This window comes from Neophocaena asiaeorientalis, unplaced genomic scaffold (genome assembly GCF_003031525.2).
Source record: "Neophocaena asiaeorientalis asiaeorientalis breed wild unplaced genomic scaffold, Neophocaena_asiaeorientalis_V1.1 scaffold85, whole genome shotgun sequence".
Classification (NCBI taxonomy): domain Eukaryota; kingdom Metazoa; phylum Chordata; class Mammalia; order Artiodactyla; family Phocoenidae; genus Neophocaena; species Neophocaena asiaeorientalis.
In genome coordinates this window covers 7365701-7381191 of record NW_020174301.1, presented here as the reverse complement: position 1 = coordinate 7381191, position 15491 = coordinate 7365701, and the positions used below count along the sequence as shown (strand labels likewise).

Below are 15491 nucleotides of genomic sequence, written 5' to 3'. Positions count from 1 at the left end.
GATAAAAGTGAACCTTTCATATTAGGTAGACGGTGTATGGATGAGCAGGTGGGAAAAGTTTCTTTGTAACAGTATTTGTTATCCTTGTTCGTTTTAGTTTCATTACCACTTAGGAGTACTTTTTTCTCCCTAGGAGTACAGAAATTAAAATCATTTTCCCAAGTATGACCTTTGTCAGCCTAGTGCACACCAAGGAATTCCATAAATAGAACAATTCTGCATGGGTTTCCTTAAGTCAGTTTCTTAATATATTCAGTTTAATATAAGCCTTAGTTAAAAAGCTTAATGACACGGAGGTATAAAGGTGATACCTAAGGTAGGAAAGCACACTGGCTATTATTAACTTGTTTCCTTGCACTTGCAAGTTTATATCCTCACAAAGGACAACTAGTATAGTGACTGAAATCATGGCCATGGGAAATCTGAAGTCCAAGGAAGACAAGCAGCTATAACCTCGAACATCATATGTGGCGAATGCTGAGTCCTGATATGGTTCCTTGTGGAAGGGAAGAAGTTTGCTGTCTGACATGTCTCTAGGAGACCAGCCTTCAAATAAATAAATAGAAAGCTTGATAGGAAATATTTCTAGAGCACTTCCCTGTGCCAGATGCTTTATGTGAACTTTCTTGTCTAATCCTTACAGTAACCCTAACATAGGTGCTAATTATTATCCTACTTTTACAGATGAAGAGACTGAGGCTCTCAAAGTTGAAATAGCTTGCCCAGGGTCTCAAAGCTAGTAAGTGCTGGGCCTAAAATTCAAAACCAAGCCCTAACTAAATCCTGTGTCCTTAACACTGCTTTAAACTACCATGTCACAAAGAAGCTGAGAAGTGAGGGATGCTAAGTGCTTTAAATTATTTCATGTAATTCTTATAACAGCACTGTGAGGTTGGTGTAATTATTATCTGCCTTCTGCATATGAGGAAACTGAGGCTTAAAGGCAAGAGTTTGCTCCGGGTCATATTGCTACTAAGCAGCAGAATGGGATCCCAAGCCAAGCTGTCTGGCTACAGAGTCTGCTCTTACCACAGTTCTGTACTACCTGCCATATATGTTTCCTCTCCTCAGGCAACTCCCTATTTAGTTGGGAGGAGTGGGAGGTGTGGGAGAACTACAGAGAGACAGACATGTAAATGGGGTGATTAGTGGCATAACAGAAGTGTGTATAAAGTGCTTTTAGAACACAGATGGGGAAGCAATGACCAGATGGTGGGGGGGGGCGGGGTAGGGGTGGGGGTTAGAGAGGAGGTGACTCTGAAGGAGAACTTGAATAGTGAAGAGGAGCTTACCATGTGGGGCTAGTTATGGGATCAGAGTGATTAGCAGGCAGACATGTCTCTCAGGAGAAATAATGTGGCTGTGTTAACCTTGCTAAGTGTGGAGGAGCTTGGTGTACGAATTGTCTTTTTAATGTAATATCAGTTGAATTGTCTACGTAAAATAGATTTGAAATTTAGGTTCATGGTTTACAAATATAGAAAATTAAGAATGTTTCGAACTATCTGTACTTTGTTTTCTTTCTAGTTACGTGTAGTTTTGTATTAGTGTGCCACACTTTGCATAATAATGTGCACCGTACAAGCGATGGCTAATAGAGGTTTGTGCCGATATTTAAATGCAGCAGGGGAACTCATTATTTAAAGGACCACTGAGGTGCCTCTGAAGAACGTAAATGAAGACACATTTTGAAACAATCACCACTGATTTATCTAGTTTATATATTTGGTTTAGGAGATTTGGGAGCACACTTATGTTTGCTAGTTCCTAATGTGAGAGAGTCAAGACTGTCAGACTGAAAGGCAAAAACCACACAGGACTCCCAATTACCTAATTTATATCTACTTGTTCTACTCTCTTCCTTAGGCGGGATGTAGTGACACTTGTATTCCTGACCATGAAATAAGACTGTAGTCTCTGAGTGCCTGACTTTGATTGGTCTCTCTGTTCTTGAATACAGTAAACATATTTGTTGAAGGGATGAGATGACATTTGAGCTAATTGTTAAGGGATAGTGTAGCTTTAGACATAGGAAGATGGGATGGAAGTTCAGTGTAGGTAGGAGAAATAGCAAAGGAACAGAATCAGGACACTGTATGATATCTTTAGGGATTCAGTAAGGAAGCCAGTTTGATGAGACTCAAGCACAGAGAAGGAAGAAAACCAGGATTCGTGTACCTGTTACATGCTGGGAATTCTACGAGGTGTTTCACATGTATGAACTCCTAAATCTTTGTAATAATCCTGTGAGGTAGCGTTTTATTAAAGAAAATAAAAGGCACAGACTTTTGTTTTTGGTTAAGAAAATAGTCTTTTCGCGGGGGGCGGGATCTGCAGCAGGGGAGAGCGCGGCCTCGGTTGCGGAGCGGAGCCGCAGGGTGGCAGCAGGAGCGCGGGGGGCACCGGAGGCTTTCGGCCCGGGAGGACTGGGGAAGTCCGCGCTGGCGGCATGGGGCGGTGACGCCGCACTGGCCTTCCGCTCCTGCCAGCTGGTTGAGAGCAGGCGGAGGAGGAGGAGGGTACACCTTCGCCACCGGCTTGCCTTCCTGGGCGGGCGCGCGGGCACCTTGCAGAACAAGGAGTAGCTTGCTGACTTTGAACGCGTGGCAAATATTTCAGAAAGCTTCACAATCAAGGTGGAGAGAGGAACAGTTATTCTTCCAAATTCATCTGCTTCAGCTATTATTCTTATTGGGAATGGACAATGGAATGTTCTCTAGCTTTATCATGATCAAAAACCTCCTTCTGTTTTGTATTTCCATGAACTTAGCCAGTCACTTTGGCCTTTCACAAATGCCAACCAGTTCTGTAAAAGATGAAACCAATGACAACATCACAGTATTCACCAGGATCTTGGATGGGCTCCTGGATGGCTATGACAGCAGACTGAGGCCTGGGCTCAGAGAGCGTATTACTCAGGTGAGAACGGACATCTACGTCACCAACTTCGGCCCAGTGTCTGACACGGAAATGGAATGCACCATAGACATGTTTTTCTGACAAAGCTGGAAAGACGAAATCCTTCAGTTTAAAGGTCCCATGCAGCGCCTGCCCCTCAACAACCTCCTTGCCAGCAAAATCTGGACTCCAGACACCTTCTTCCACAATGGGAAGAAGTCCATCGCCCACAACGTGACCACACCCAACAAGCTGCTGCGGCTGGATGATGGCACTCTGCTGTACACCGTGCGCTTGACCATCTCGGCAGAGTGCCCAATGCAACTTGACTTCCCGATGGATGCCCATGCCTGCCCTCTGAAATTTGGCAGCTATGCATATCCTAATTCCGAAGTTGTCTATGTCTGGACCAACGGCACAACCAAGTCGGTGGTGGTGGCAGAAGATGGCTCCAGGCTGAACCAATACCACCTGATGAGGCAGACAGTGGGCACAGAGAACATCAGCACCAGCACAGGTGAATACACAATCATGACGGCTCATTTCCATCTGAAGAGGAAGACCGGGTACTTTGTCTTCCAGACCTATCTCCCCTGCGTAATGACTGTGATCTTGTCGCAATTGTCCTTTTGGCTGAACCGAGAGTCAGTCCCAGCCGGGACAGTGTTTGGGTTGACCACGGTGCTGACCATGACAACCCTCAGCATCAGTGCCCGGAACTCTCTGCCCAAAGTGGCTTATGCGAAGGCCATGGACTGGTTCGTAGCCGTGTGCTACACTTTTGTGTTCTCTGCGCTGATCGAGTTTGCCACCGTCAACTATTTCACAAAGACAGGCTGGGCCTGGGACAGCCAAAAAGCCTTGGAAGCAGCCAAGATCAAGAAAAAGGAGTGTGAACTTACACTAAATAAATCAACAAATGCTTATACTACTGGAAAGATGACTCACCCCCCAAACATCGCAAAGGAGCAGACCCCTGCAGGGACCTCAAATGTCTCTTCAGCCTCAGTAAAACCTGAAGACAAGACTTCTGAAAACAAAAAGACTTACAACAGCATCAGCAAGATAGACAAAATGTCCCGAATTATATTCCCAGTCCTGTTTGGCACTTTCAACCTAGTTTACTGGGCAACATATTTGAATAGGGAGCCAGTGATTAAAGGGGCTACCTCTCCAAAATGAGCTGCCATGCTCCCAAACTCCAAGACAGCCATACGTTCAGTGACGGGCACCAAGGAGAGGTTGAGCTTGGGAGACCTCCCTTATTTGGGCACTATCTTTCAGGAAATTTTTGCATGTTTAATAATATGTACAAATAATATTGCCTTGATGTTTCTATATATAATGTCAGATGTTTCAAAGATGTCACATTGACAAATCAAGCCACTTTCTGGAAAAACAGGAAACAATGGCTCTGACACTCAGATGCTCAGTATCTTACACTGATAGTTTACAAACAAGTATATTTTTAACTGTTCCAAGTGTTACCTAACAATGTTTTTTATACTTTGAATGTCATTTCATACAAATTTTCCCAGCAAATAAATATTTTAGGAAATACTCCATGATTACTACTTGACCAACTCTCACAAGAAACAAATATCACAAAGAGCACATTTTTCATTGAAAAAGAAACTGTGGGCATTTATGTACAAAACTAATTGCCTTTGATAATTCTTACTGTTCTGAAATTAAAAGTACTGCATGATCTTATGTTAAGAAATAGAATAAACAAATATTTATGCAGACATTTAATAACAGAAATATATGGTACATTAGATTAACAGATACAGTGTTTCCCCAAGGAAAAATTTAACTGCTTAAAAACTATTTTTTGTGGGGGAGGTGGGAATGAAACTTACTTCTCTCCCTCCGCCTCCCCCCACTAACTGAACAATGACCAAGAAAGAAAAGATCTTAAAAAGTAGTGTGATGACAGTCTTGGCATTTAGCCTGAGCATCCACTGTCTGAAACATTGACCACACCTCACTGCAGCCAGTGTGTAGTGCTTCAGTGGTGAGAAATTGTAAATGAGTTATTTTCCATTTTATTTCCCTGTATGTTATTTCATGATTGACTTATTGCTCTGTTAGCTTCTATATGTGAATCTTAAGTGTTCATTAAGAAATAAAAAATAAATAAATAAAGGAAAATAGTCTTTTTTAAGAAGAGGAAACACAATTTTAGAAGTCATAAAATTCATTGTCATAAAATTCATAAAGTCATAAAATTCATTGAAAACCTGAACCAAGCCAGTGGGAAACACAGAAGAAAAGTAGAAGATATATTTTAGCAATATGAAATTGGGGAAATGGAGGTGGAACTGGTTGGCTGGAGAAAGGGGGAAGTAAAAGGTAACTTCAGGTTTCTTAGAGTCTGTGAAATCAGTGGTGCCAGTAAAACAGGAGAGGAGGAGCAAGTTGGAAGAAAAGGTGTTCCATTTACTTTTAAGCATAAATATATGGAATTTATAGAAGCAGTGAGAGCAAATGATGTTGCTAAGGAAAATATAGAAGAGAAAGAAAACAGGAAGAGAGAACCCAAGTTGTTTTAGTATACACAACAAACTTCTAATTCTCCATTATGGGAAATTTCAAACTTACTCAAGAGTTAAGAATTCAGTGAACCCCATTATATGTAGCCAGACAATCATTAACTTGTGGCCACTTTTGATCATCTGTATCTTCCCACGCTCCCCTCCCTTGATTACTCTGAAACAAATCTCTAGGAGTTGGGACCATAATCTATGTTTGTATGATTCTAAATTTTGTGTTCTTTATACAACACCTTCCCTCCTTGACGAAGCCTCATCCAACCTCTACCTGAATATTTTTAGAGATAGAAGGCATGCAGTGCATTGAGACAGTTGTGTCCTTTTTGACTGGCTCTAATTGTTAGAAAGTTTTCCCTTTTATTGAGTTGAAAACTCCAGCAGATTTATTATTTTGGCAAGGACACAAGAACCCATGCTGAAGTTAAGAGTAGATTTAGACTGCAGAATATTTTTATATTGGGTTTGTAGTAAACCCTTTTTCTCTAAAGATCACAGTGTTTGCAAACGGTTTTACTGCTGCCATGTGATGGAGATGTCACCAGCTGGCATTCAGGGTGCTTATAGAACAGTCTTGAAGAAACATCTTGGAGCAAAAACATATTTTAGATGTTAAAAAAGAGTATCTCAGATCCACATATGAGAAGGCTTGGCGTCTCTTGTAGGTGTAAAATTTTAAATATGTATTTTAAAAATGTTAACAGAGTAACACATATTTTTAAATTAAACATGTTTTTTCTTTTAAACTTTTACTGAAGTGTAACTCACTGCTTAAAAAGTACACTAACTGTAAAAATATAGTTCAATGAATTTTTACAAAATGAACAAAACAGCATTCAGAACAAGGAATAGAATTATTACCAGCATCCAGAAAGTCCCTCATATGCTACACTACCTTCCCTGCTCTGCCTAAGAGTAACTACTATCCTGACTTCTACCACCATTGCTCTGGGTGTGGGGCAGGGAGGTGCCTGTTTCTTAACTGTACATAAATTGAGCCATAGTGTTTACACTCATCGTTTTTCTAGCTTCTTTGACTCAACAGTATGTTTGTGAGATTAATCCATGTTATTGTGTATTGATGTAGTTTGTTTATTATATTTGCTGTGGCGTCTTCCACATGTACCTCAATTTATCCCTTCTATTGTTGATGGACAGTTGGATATTGCTGTTATGAATATTCTTATATGTGTTTTTTGGTGTACATTTATGCATATTTCTATTGGATATCTAGGGTTGCTGGGTCATAGGTTAAGCATCTATCCCTGTGTAGCAGATAATTGCCACACAGTTTTCAAAGTAGTTATGGCACACTAGCAGTTTCACATCCTTTTCAACATTTGATATTATCTGTCTTTTCATTTGAGTTAATGTACATAATTTGAAAATCAAATATAACAGAAGGACTTAGAATTAAAATCAGCGATTACTTCCCTAAACCCTCTACTTTCCTCCCCTAGGTCACACTCTTCAGAAGCAGTCATAAGTACTATTTCTATTTTTAACAACTTTTAAGAGGCAGTGATTAATAACACAGGTTTTGAAGCCAGACTGCTTAGATTCTTTCCTTGGCTTCACTACTTACTAATTGTGTAACCTTGAGCAAGTTATTTAACCTGTGTCTCAATTTCCTCATCTACAAAATAGAGATTAATTATAGTACCTATCTCATAGAATTGTGAGAATTAATAAATGCAATGACTTTTATTATGTGGTAAGTACTCAGTAAATGTTAGCTATAGTAATTAATTATGATGTTACCTATATTTTGCTCAACAAAGTCATACAGCTGTCTTGATTCAGCGACTTTAGATGTTTTCTATTGATTGACTTCCTGCTAAGATAGATGAAGATTTAGCTAAGTGATATCCTCTCTCACCTTCCCTTCTGTCTTTTCCCAATCTAGTTATGTCACTATTTTCAATTCATTCATTGAACTACGTCCTTATTTATATATAATAACATTTATGTTCTGTTCAGACTTAAATCTTCCTTTATTGAAATATTTATGTTATTGTTAGGTCTATACAATTTTTTTTATTGCAGAGCTGCCTAATATGCAAGTTTATGCTTCCTTTTCTATATTCCAGTTTCAAAATCTTTGTGCCATTAAAGCACTATGGTCCTAGAGTCAAGTTTGAATTCTTTTTTATTCTCTTACCAAGTTGCCTTAACCAAATCTTCAAGATTTAATTGAAAAATGAACCTCTTCTCATGTCTTCTGCCTCTTCGATTCATTCCCTATTTCCTGGAGATCTCCTTCTTGGAGTTTCCATCACCTTCCCCAAATTGGACTTCTCTCTTGGATTACCAGACCTCTGTCATCTGGGTTTAGGACATCATTGCCTTCTTGACTTGGATCCACTATTTTCTGGATCACTTTCTTCTTTCTTGCTTTAGGCCCTCATTTTGCTGGCATATATCTTCATGTAACTTTTTAATAAAGTATGCAGTCTGCAGCAAGGCTCTTTGCTCTCTCTGAACCTGTGTGTGAAATGGGGAAATGATTTGCAGTGTGCCTCACCATGTTATTGTGAGTGAGGATCAAGCACAGTAATATATGTGAAACCATGACCATCCTTGTCAGATAACTTCAGACCAGGTTTAGAGCATGTATTCCAGCAGAAAACAGGTCGGTAATCAAATCAGCCTCAGGAACCGGCTCCAGAGTTATATTTGAGTTCTTTTATGGGCAAATTGTATCCTCCAAAATGTTGAAGCCCTAACCCTCAATGTAACTGTATTTGAGGTTATAGGACCTTTAAGGAGGTAATTTAAGTTAAATGAGGTCATAAGGATGGAGCTCTAATCCAATAGGACTGGCGCCCTTAAAAGAAAAGGAAGAGATACCAGGAGTATGTGTGCAGAGAAAAAAGTCGTGAGAGGATACAGCAAGAAGGTGGTTGTCTGTCGGCAAGGGCAGAGGTTTTACCAGAAACCAGCCCTCTTGGCACCTTGATCTTAGACTTCCACTGTGAGAAAGTAAGTTTCTGTTTTTTAAGCCACCCAGCCTGTGGTATTCTGTTGTGGCAGTGCTAGGAAACCAGGTTCCAATTTTGGCTCCAGTGTATAGTGTTTGTTAGACCTCTGGGACTGTTCGTTATGTACGGTGTGCTAATGCCTGGTTTGGGGGGATTAAGTGAGCAGATAAATGCTTTATACAGTCAGTACCTGGTATGGTAGCCATTTAGCAAATCTTTGTTTTTCATAAGCCTTAAAAGGGGCTTTAAGTTATTTTAATGGAGCTGTGTCATTTATGGTTTTGTTTCTTTAATCAGATAATTCTAACTAAACATTTACATACCAAAGCAATGACAAGAGCAGTTATCTCTGGGTAACTGGGTTAAGTTATTTTTAAAGTAGCTTTATTGAGATGTAATTCATACTCCATATAATTCACTTATTTAAACCTACAATTCAGTGGTTTTTAGTACATTCACAGATATATTACAACTATCACCACAGTCATTTTAGAACATTTTTATCACCTCAAAAACAAAACCCCATACCCTCAACCCATCATCCTCCTAGCCCATCTACCACCCCCAACCCTAAGCAACCACTGATTACTTTCTGTCTCTATAGATTTCTCTATTCTGGATTTTCATATGAATGAAATCACATAATTTGTGGCTTTGGGGCTTACTAGCTACCTACCTCTATTTGGATAATTTTTTCTGCTCTTCTCTGTCTTCTCCCCTCCCCTCCTGCTGGCACTCCCTTTATGTGTATGTTGGTATACTTAATGGTATCATTTCTCTAAGGCTCAGTTTATTTTTCTTCATTTTTTTTCCTCTGTTCTTTGGCTTACATAACCTCTGTTGCTCTGTCTTTGAATTCACTACTTTTTTTTTCTTTTGACAGTTCATATCTACTATTCAGAACGCTTTTTGTGAACTTCAAAATTGCATTGTACTTTTTTTAAAATTTTATTTATTTTTTGGCCACTTTGGGTCTTTGTTGCTGCACGCGGGCTTTCTCTAGTTGCGGTGAGCGGGGTGCTACTTTTCATTGTGGTGCGCAGACTTCTCATTGTGGTGGCTTCTCTTGCTGCAGAGCACGGGCTCTAGGCGCGCAGGCTTCAGTAGTTGTGGTGCACGGGCTCAGTAGTTGTGGCACACGGGCTTAGTTGCTCCTTAGCATGTAGGATCTTCCCGGATCAGGGATCGAACCTGTGTCCCCTGCGTTGGCAGGTGGATACTTAACCACTGTGCCCCAGGGAAGTCCCTATTGTATTTTTCAACTCCAGAATTTCCACTTGTTTTTTTAAAAAATTATTCTTATATCTATTGATATTATACATTTGATGTGACATTGTCATAATACCACCCTTTACTTCTTTAATCATGCTTTAAAAATTTTTTTGTGAACATATTTGTAAGGGCTTATTTTGAAGTCTTTTTCTGTTAAGTCCAATACCTGGTCACTTTAACTGGCAGTTTGTGTTGACTGCTTTCTTTCTGCTTTAGGGACCATGCTTTCCTGTTTCTTTATATGCCTCATAATTTTTGTTGGAAACCAAATACTTTAGATAATATATTGTAGTAACTCTGGATACTGGTCCCCCTCTCCCAGGATTTATTATTTATTTATTTGTGTTTTAGTGATTTGCCTGGATTATTTTAGTGGAGTGTTAAATCTCTGACATTGTGCCTTTTGTTTTCAACAATGCCCTGGGACATTGTTCTACACACAAATCCAAGCAAAGTGTGGGAAGAGTTTAGGAGCTGTTTTATGTCCTGCCTTTCCCTCTCCTTCTCCCCCAGCAAAATCTTTGAGCCAGGGCTCTGGAGCTAGGGTTGGGGACAATGGCAAGCTTCTCTGTGAGTGACACCCCCACTCTAGCTGTTGGACCCTAGATGGAGGTGGGATGAGGGGTGGTAGCAGCCTGAGGTTCTCTTGGCTTGCCTCTCTTGGCATAGAACCACTGTTTCATGAGCCAGGGCAAGGACTATCAAGGCCTCAGTATTCTTAGTGTGCTATGCCCAAGGCAGAGTCTCTGTTTCTCAAGTGGGAACTCGGTCAAAGAAAGGAGCTCCCAACTTCTTGACCGTTCTTTCCCGGAACTTAGCCTAGTAATAGGTGGTCGAGGGCCAGATGAGAAACATTGATGCCCTGCACTTAACCAGGAAGAAAGCCCTCTGACAGGGTGCTGGGGAAGTGAGGCAGCCTGTGTTCTTCGCTTCAGCAGTCCAGAGTGGAATCTCTTCCCTGCTGAGCAATCTTGGCTCCAACACCACCGACTCTCACCTTTCTTACCATATTTCTGTAGGTTTTCTTGAATGGAAGTTTCTTTGTTTGCCCTTAGGACCATTTCCAGAGGCTTTAATATTTGTTTTAATACTTTCACCAGCTTCACTGGGAACAGGTCAGTGGAGTGTCTCATGCTGTCATTATAAAAGTCCATCTTCCCAGGTTGGTTTTTAAAGTTTTCTACAAGAGGAAGTACAGATAGCTTGTAAAAGAAGGTTTGAGTGAGGGGAAAAGAAAGGGAACTTGAGTGCGAAAACAGTGACATTTTTAAGTTGATAGGTTCACAGGAGACATAGGCTAATGAAGGAAGGATTTTGTGGTATGATGGGAAGATAAAAGGAAGGGATAGAAGTAGCCTACTTCATTGTTTGGATTCCTTTATGAGTTTGGGCTATTTAAAGACTTGGACTAAAAGTTTTGAAAACCAAGTGTTCTTGGTGAATGTGTGGTTTCTGTTTAGTAGCTTGCTGAACAAATAGCTTTTGTTTTGTTTTATTGACATATAGTTGATTTACAATGTTGTGTTAATTACTGCTGTACAGCAGAGTGACTCAGTTATATGCATAAACATTCTTTTCCATTATGGTTTATTACAGGATACTGAATATAGTTCCCTGTGCTATACAGTAAGACCTTGTTGTTTATCCATTCTATATATAAAAACTTACATCTGCTAACCCAACCTCCAACTCCATACCTCCCCCAACCCTCTGCCCCTTGACAACCACCAGTCTGTTCTCTATGTTCATGGTTCTGGTTCTGTTTCATAGATAGGTTCATTTGTGTCATATTTTAGATTCCACATATAAGTTATATCATATGGTATCTGTCTTTCTCTTTCTGACATACTTCAGTTAGTATGATAATTTCTAGTTGCATCCATCTAGTTGCCATTGCTGCAAATGGCATTATTTTGTTCTTTTTTATGGCTTTTTTATGGCTAAGTAGTATCCCATTGTATATATTTAGCACATCTTCTTTATCCATCCATTCGTCTGTCAATGGACATTTAGGTTGTTTCCATGTCTTGGCTATTGTGAATAGTGCTACTATGAACATAAGGGTGCATGTATTTTTTTGAATTATAGTTTTGTCTGGATATATGCCCAAGAGTGGGATTGCTGGATCATATGGTAATTCTATTTTTAGTTTTCTGAGGAACCTCCATACTGTTCCCCACAGTGGCTGTGCACCAACTTACATTCCCATCAACAGGGTGGGAGGGTTCCCTTTTCTCCATAACCTCCCCAGCATTTGTTACTTGTAGACTTTTTTTTTTTTTTTTTTAGACATTTTAATGATGGTCATTCTGACCAGTGTGAGGTGGTACCTAATTGTAATTTTGATTTGCATTTCTCTAATAATTAGCAATGTTGAGCATCTTTTCATATGCCTATTGGCCATCTGTATTTCTTCTTTGGAGAAATGTCTCTTTAGAACTTTTGCCCATTTTTCGATTGCGCTGTGTTCGTTGTTGTTGTTGAGTTGTATGAGCTGTTTGTAAATTTTGGAAATTAAGCCCTTGTGGGTCGCATAGTTTGCAAATGTTTTCTTCCATTCTGTAGGTTGTCTTTTTGTTTTGTTTATGGTTTCCTTTGCTGTGCAAAAGCTTGTAAGTTTGGTTAGGTCCCATTTGTTTATTTTCACTTTTATTTCTATTGCCTTGGAAGACTGACCTATGAAAACATTGGTACGATTTATGTCAGAGAATGTTTTGCCTATGTTCTCTTCTAGGAGTTTTATGGTATCATGTCTTATGTTTAAGTCTTTAAGCCATTTTGAGTTTACTTTTGTGTATGGTGAGAGGGTGTTGAACAAGTAGCTCTATCCCACTGTTTAGTGTGTTATTTTAAAATGGAATACATTTTTTCTGATTCTAGTTTATTTTTGTGCCTAAATCCTTTTAGCAACCCCCCTAGAAGCATTAATAAACCCAAATTAGACTTTACTACTTATAACATTTAAGTCACACACCTGTGAGAAATTTTTTAATCAAATTTTAACTTTATACTTGACAAGAAAAGTTGATTCATAGAGCAGCTGTGATTTAGCAAACTTGGATTATTATATTCAAGGTTGCTAGTGTATGTAGTGCTTTTTGTGATTTTTTTTTTAATAGAGTGACAGTTATATGTTCTTCAGGAGCCATAAGTCTTGTTTATTAAAAACACTCAGCTACAACGTCGTATTAACATGATAAATGTAGTTTCTTTTTTTCCTCTCAAAAATTTGGTGCCAGTCTGTCTGAATCAAATGATTTCAGTGGAAATTAGGAAACTAAAGGGGCTTTCTGTTTTCCATCTGTTTTCAGAAGCAAGAGAAAAGCACTGAGCATTGTCTGTATACCTCCTTATCTTTCCCTAAGAATTTTTTCTTTAATCCTGTTCATTGGGAAACTGTAAAATAGTATTTCTCCCTCTCTATCACTGTCTTTCAGTATAAATTGTTGTGGGCTATTCATATTTTCTAAATGTTTGTTTCATTTTTTTATGTTGGATTTTTATAAATCAGATCAATACATACTTCAGTCCCGATAGTGTGTGTGAGGGGTAAAGATAATTGTGAAACCAGGTCACATTTGAGATTTCAAGGCATAAGTGCCCAGCAGTTTAAATGACTGCAAGATAAAGAAGAATGAAAACAGTGCATGTGGTCTGCTGTGATGTAGGACCTAAAGCTGATTATAGAAAGTGTTTAAGGTTTGGGTAGGCTTTGAGGAATAGGGAAAACCTCCAGTTGGTACAAAAGGCTTGAAAGCAGGAATATGCATGGCATCTTCTGGGTCCATGAGGTGACTACACTTCCTAGATTGGAAGGTTTCTAATAAGGAAAAATACCATTGGAAAGATTAATTGTGGTAGACCTTGAATATGAAACCAAGAACTTTTGACTATCTTTTATACTGTGTGTGGTTAGTGAGAAGGCATTAAAGCTTTTGAGCAGACAAATGTCATGTCTAGTGACAGCGTGTAGGGTTAGTTGAAAACTACAGGCCCTCAAGCCCAATTTTCTCATTTTCTTTGTCCTTTGCTTTAATGGAGGAGTATGAATTATGTTTCAAATTAAAGTTTTTAAAGCGTACAGTTTATAACTCACCACAAGCTTCTACATAAAACCCAAGAGTATTAACAATGAGCACATAAAGACCTGAATAATTCATAGGTATCTGAAGTGTTAGGTAGTCAACTAGTCAAACTAGCTTGAATTCTGGTTATGCCACTCACTGTGTAATGTTGAACAAATTCTTTAACCTTTCTAACCCTCACTCCTTTCGTCTGGAGTGAGAAGCTAATCATATTGCCCACTCAGGATTTTAAGCATTGAATAAGATATAAAGCATGTAAAGCTCTTAGCACACTGCCTGGCAGATAGTAAACATCTCTGATAAACACCTTTGCTGCTGTCAATTGTTGTTGTTATTATTATTTATCATTATCTAGTACTAATCGCTATCCAATTTTATTGTTTCCATGGAAGATTGCATTCTGAATTTCGATCTTTTACTGTAGGAACACTTTTCCCATCTGGTCCAGAAAGAACCTCTCTCCTGTCCCACTCAAGTTTCAGGGCCCACTGGTGGCTTCTAGATTTTCTTTTCCTTTGTTCTGGGTGTCCTGCCTTGTCAATGAGGGCATGCCAAAAAAACAGGAAGTCTGGGTCCCACCAAGAAGGCACTGTTTGCTGCCAGTTATGGGGGAGTGTGGTAAGCTCTGGTTTCATAGGGCACATGCAGCATTAGATGTTTGTTTTGTGTTGTTTTCCTACAGGTAGGTTTTGTTATTACGCTTTAAAGTGTGGTGTTTATTATCCAGAAATTTAGACTTATCTTTACTTTTGTCAGGTTTAAGCCGTTTTTCCCATTCCAAACCTTGCAAGGATTCGAAGAAGATGATGAAGAGCATATCCATATACAACAGTGGGCACTTACTGAAGGCCGCCTTAAAGTTACATTGTTAGAATGTAGCAGGTATGTTCTTTGTTTTGTCATTACTACATTATAGGAAAGAAAGTACACTGAAAATGTACTTGAGCAGTATTTGTGTTTATTCCCCGCTGTGTTAGTTTATATTGTATTATCTATAAATTCTTTAATTGTAAATTTCATAAAAGTAGTGCTTTCCAACTTATAAAAAATACAAACTATATTTTAGAAAGCATTCTAATGGCGGGGGTGATCATTTATCCTGCAGTAATTTCCAAACTTTTTAGATACATAATGCTCTGTTGGCATATTTCTTACTACCTATTAGAAAGCTGTTCATAGCATAACAGTTTTGAGAACTGTTTTTGATCATTGGAAATACCCTGGAAAGTTGCAAAATCAGACTTGTAAACTCCTGTGATTCTTAAAATTTTAGAGCTGGAAGGGAATCTCAGAAGTAATCTTGCCCAGCCTCTTTATTTTTCCAGCCCCATAGTCTAAGCTGTGTTCATACTTTGCTTGAACTACTTACTACGTTAGCCTCCTTACTTATCTCCTAACACGGGTTACCATTATGACAACCAGAATGAGCTTTTCAAAATGCATATCTGATTGTCACGTTCCTACTTAAAATTCTCTAATGGCTTCCCCATTCCTCTTAGAATATAGACCCAAATCTTTTTCATGGCTTGCATGCCCCTCTTTACCTCTCTAGTTTCTTTCTCCACTCAGCCCCTCACTCACAGCGCTCCAGCCACATAGGCCTTCCTAAGAGAAGAGGTTGGCAAACTTTTTCTCTGAAGGGCCAGATAGTAAATATTTTAGGCTTTGTGATTCACATGGTTTCTGTTGCAACTACTCAACTC

General features: G+C 39.1%; 1 protein-coding gene and 1 pseudogene across 2 annotated transcripts in view; both read left to right on the top strand.

The window, feature by feature from the left end:
• The window catches only part of PDZD8 (PDZ domain containing 8), an 84599-nt gene that overhangs the window by 13725 nt on the left and 55383 nt on the right, over positions 1–15491 (top strand). The window contains exon 2 of one of the 2 annotated variants that reach the window (XM_024756070.1): positions 14545–14670. The exons of the other annotated variant lie outside the window; for it this stretch is intronic. Coding sequence (XP_024611838.1) covers positions 14545–14670 — 126 coding nt within the window. The remainder of the gene's footprint in view (positions 1–14544; positions 14671–15491) is intronic. 2 annotated transcript variants of the gene reach the window in all.
• LOC112406962 (gamma-aminobutyric acid receptor subunit alpha-5 pseudogene) lies at positions 2698–4102 on the top strand (annotated as a pseudogene).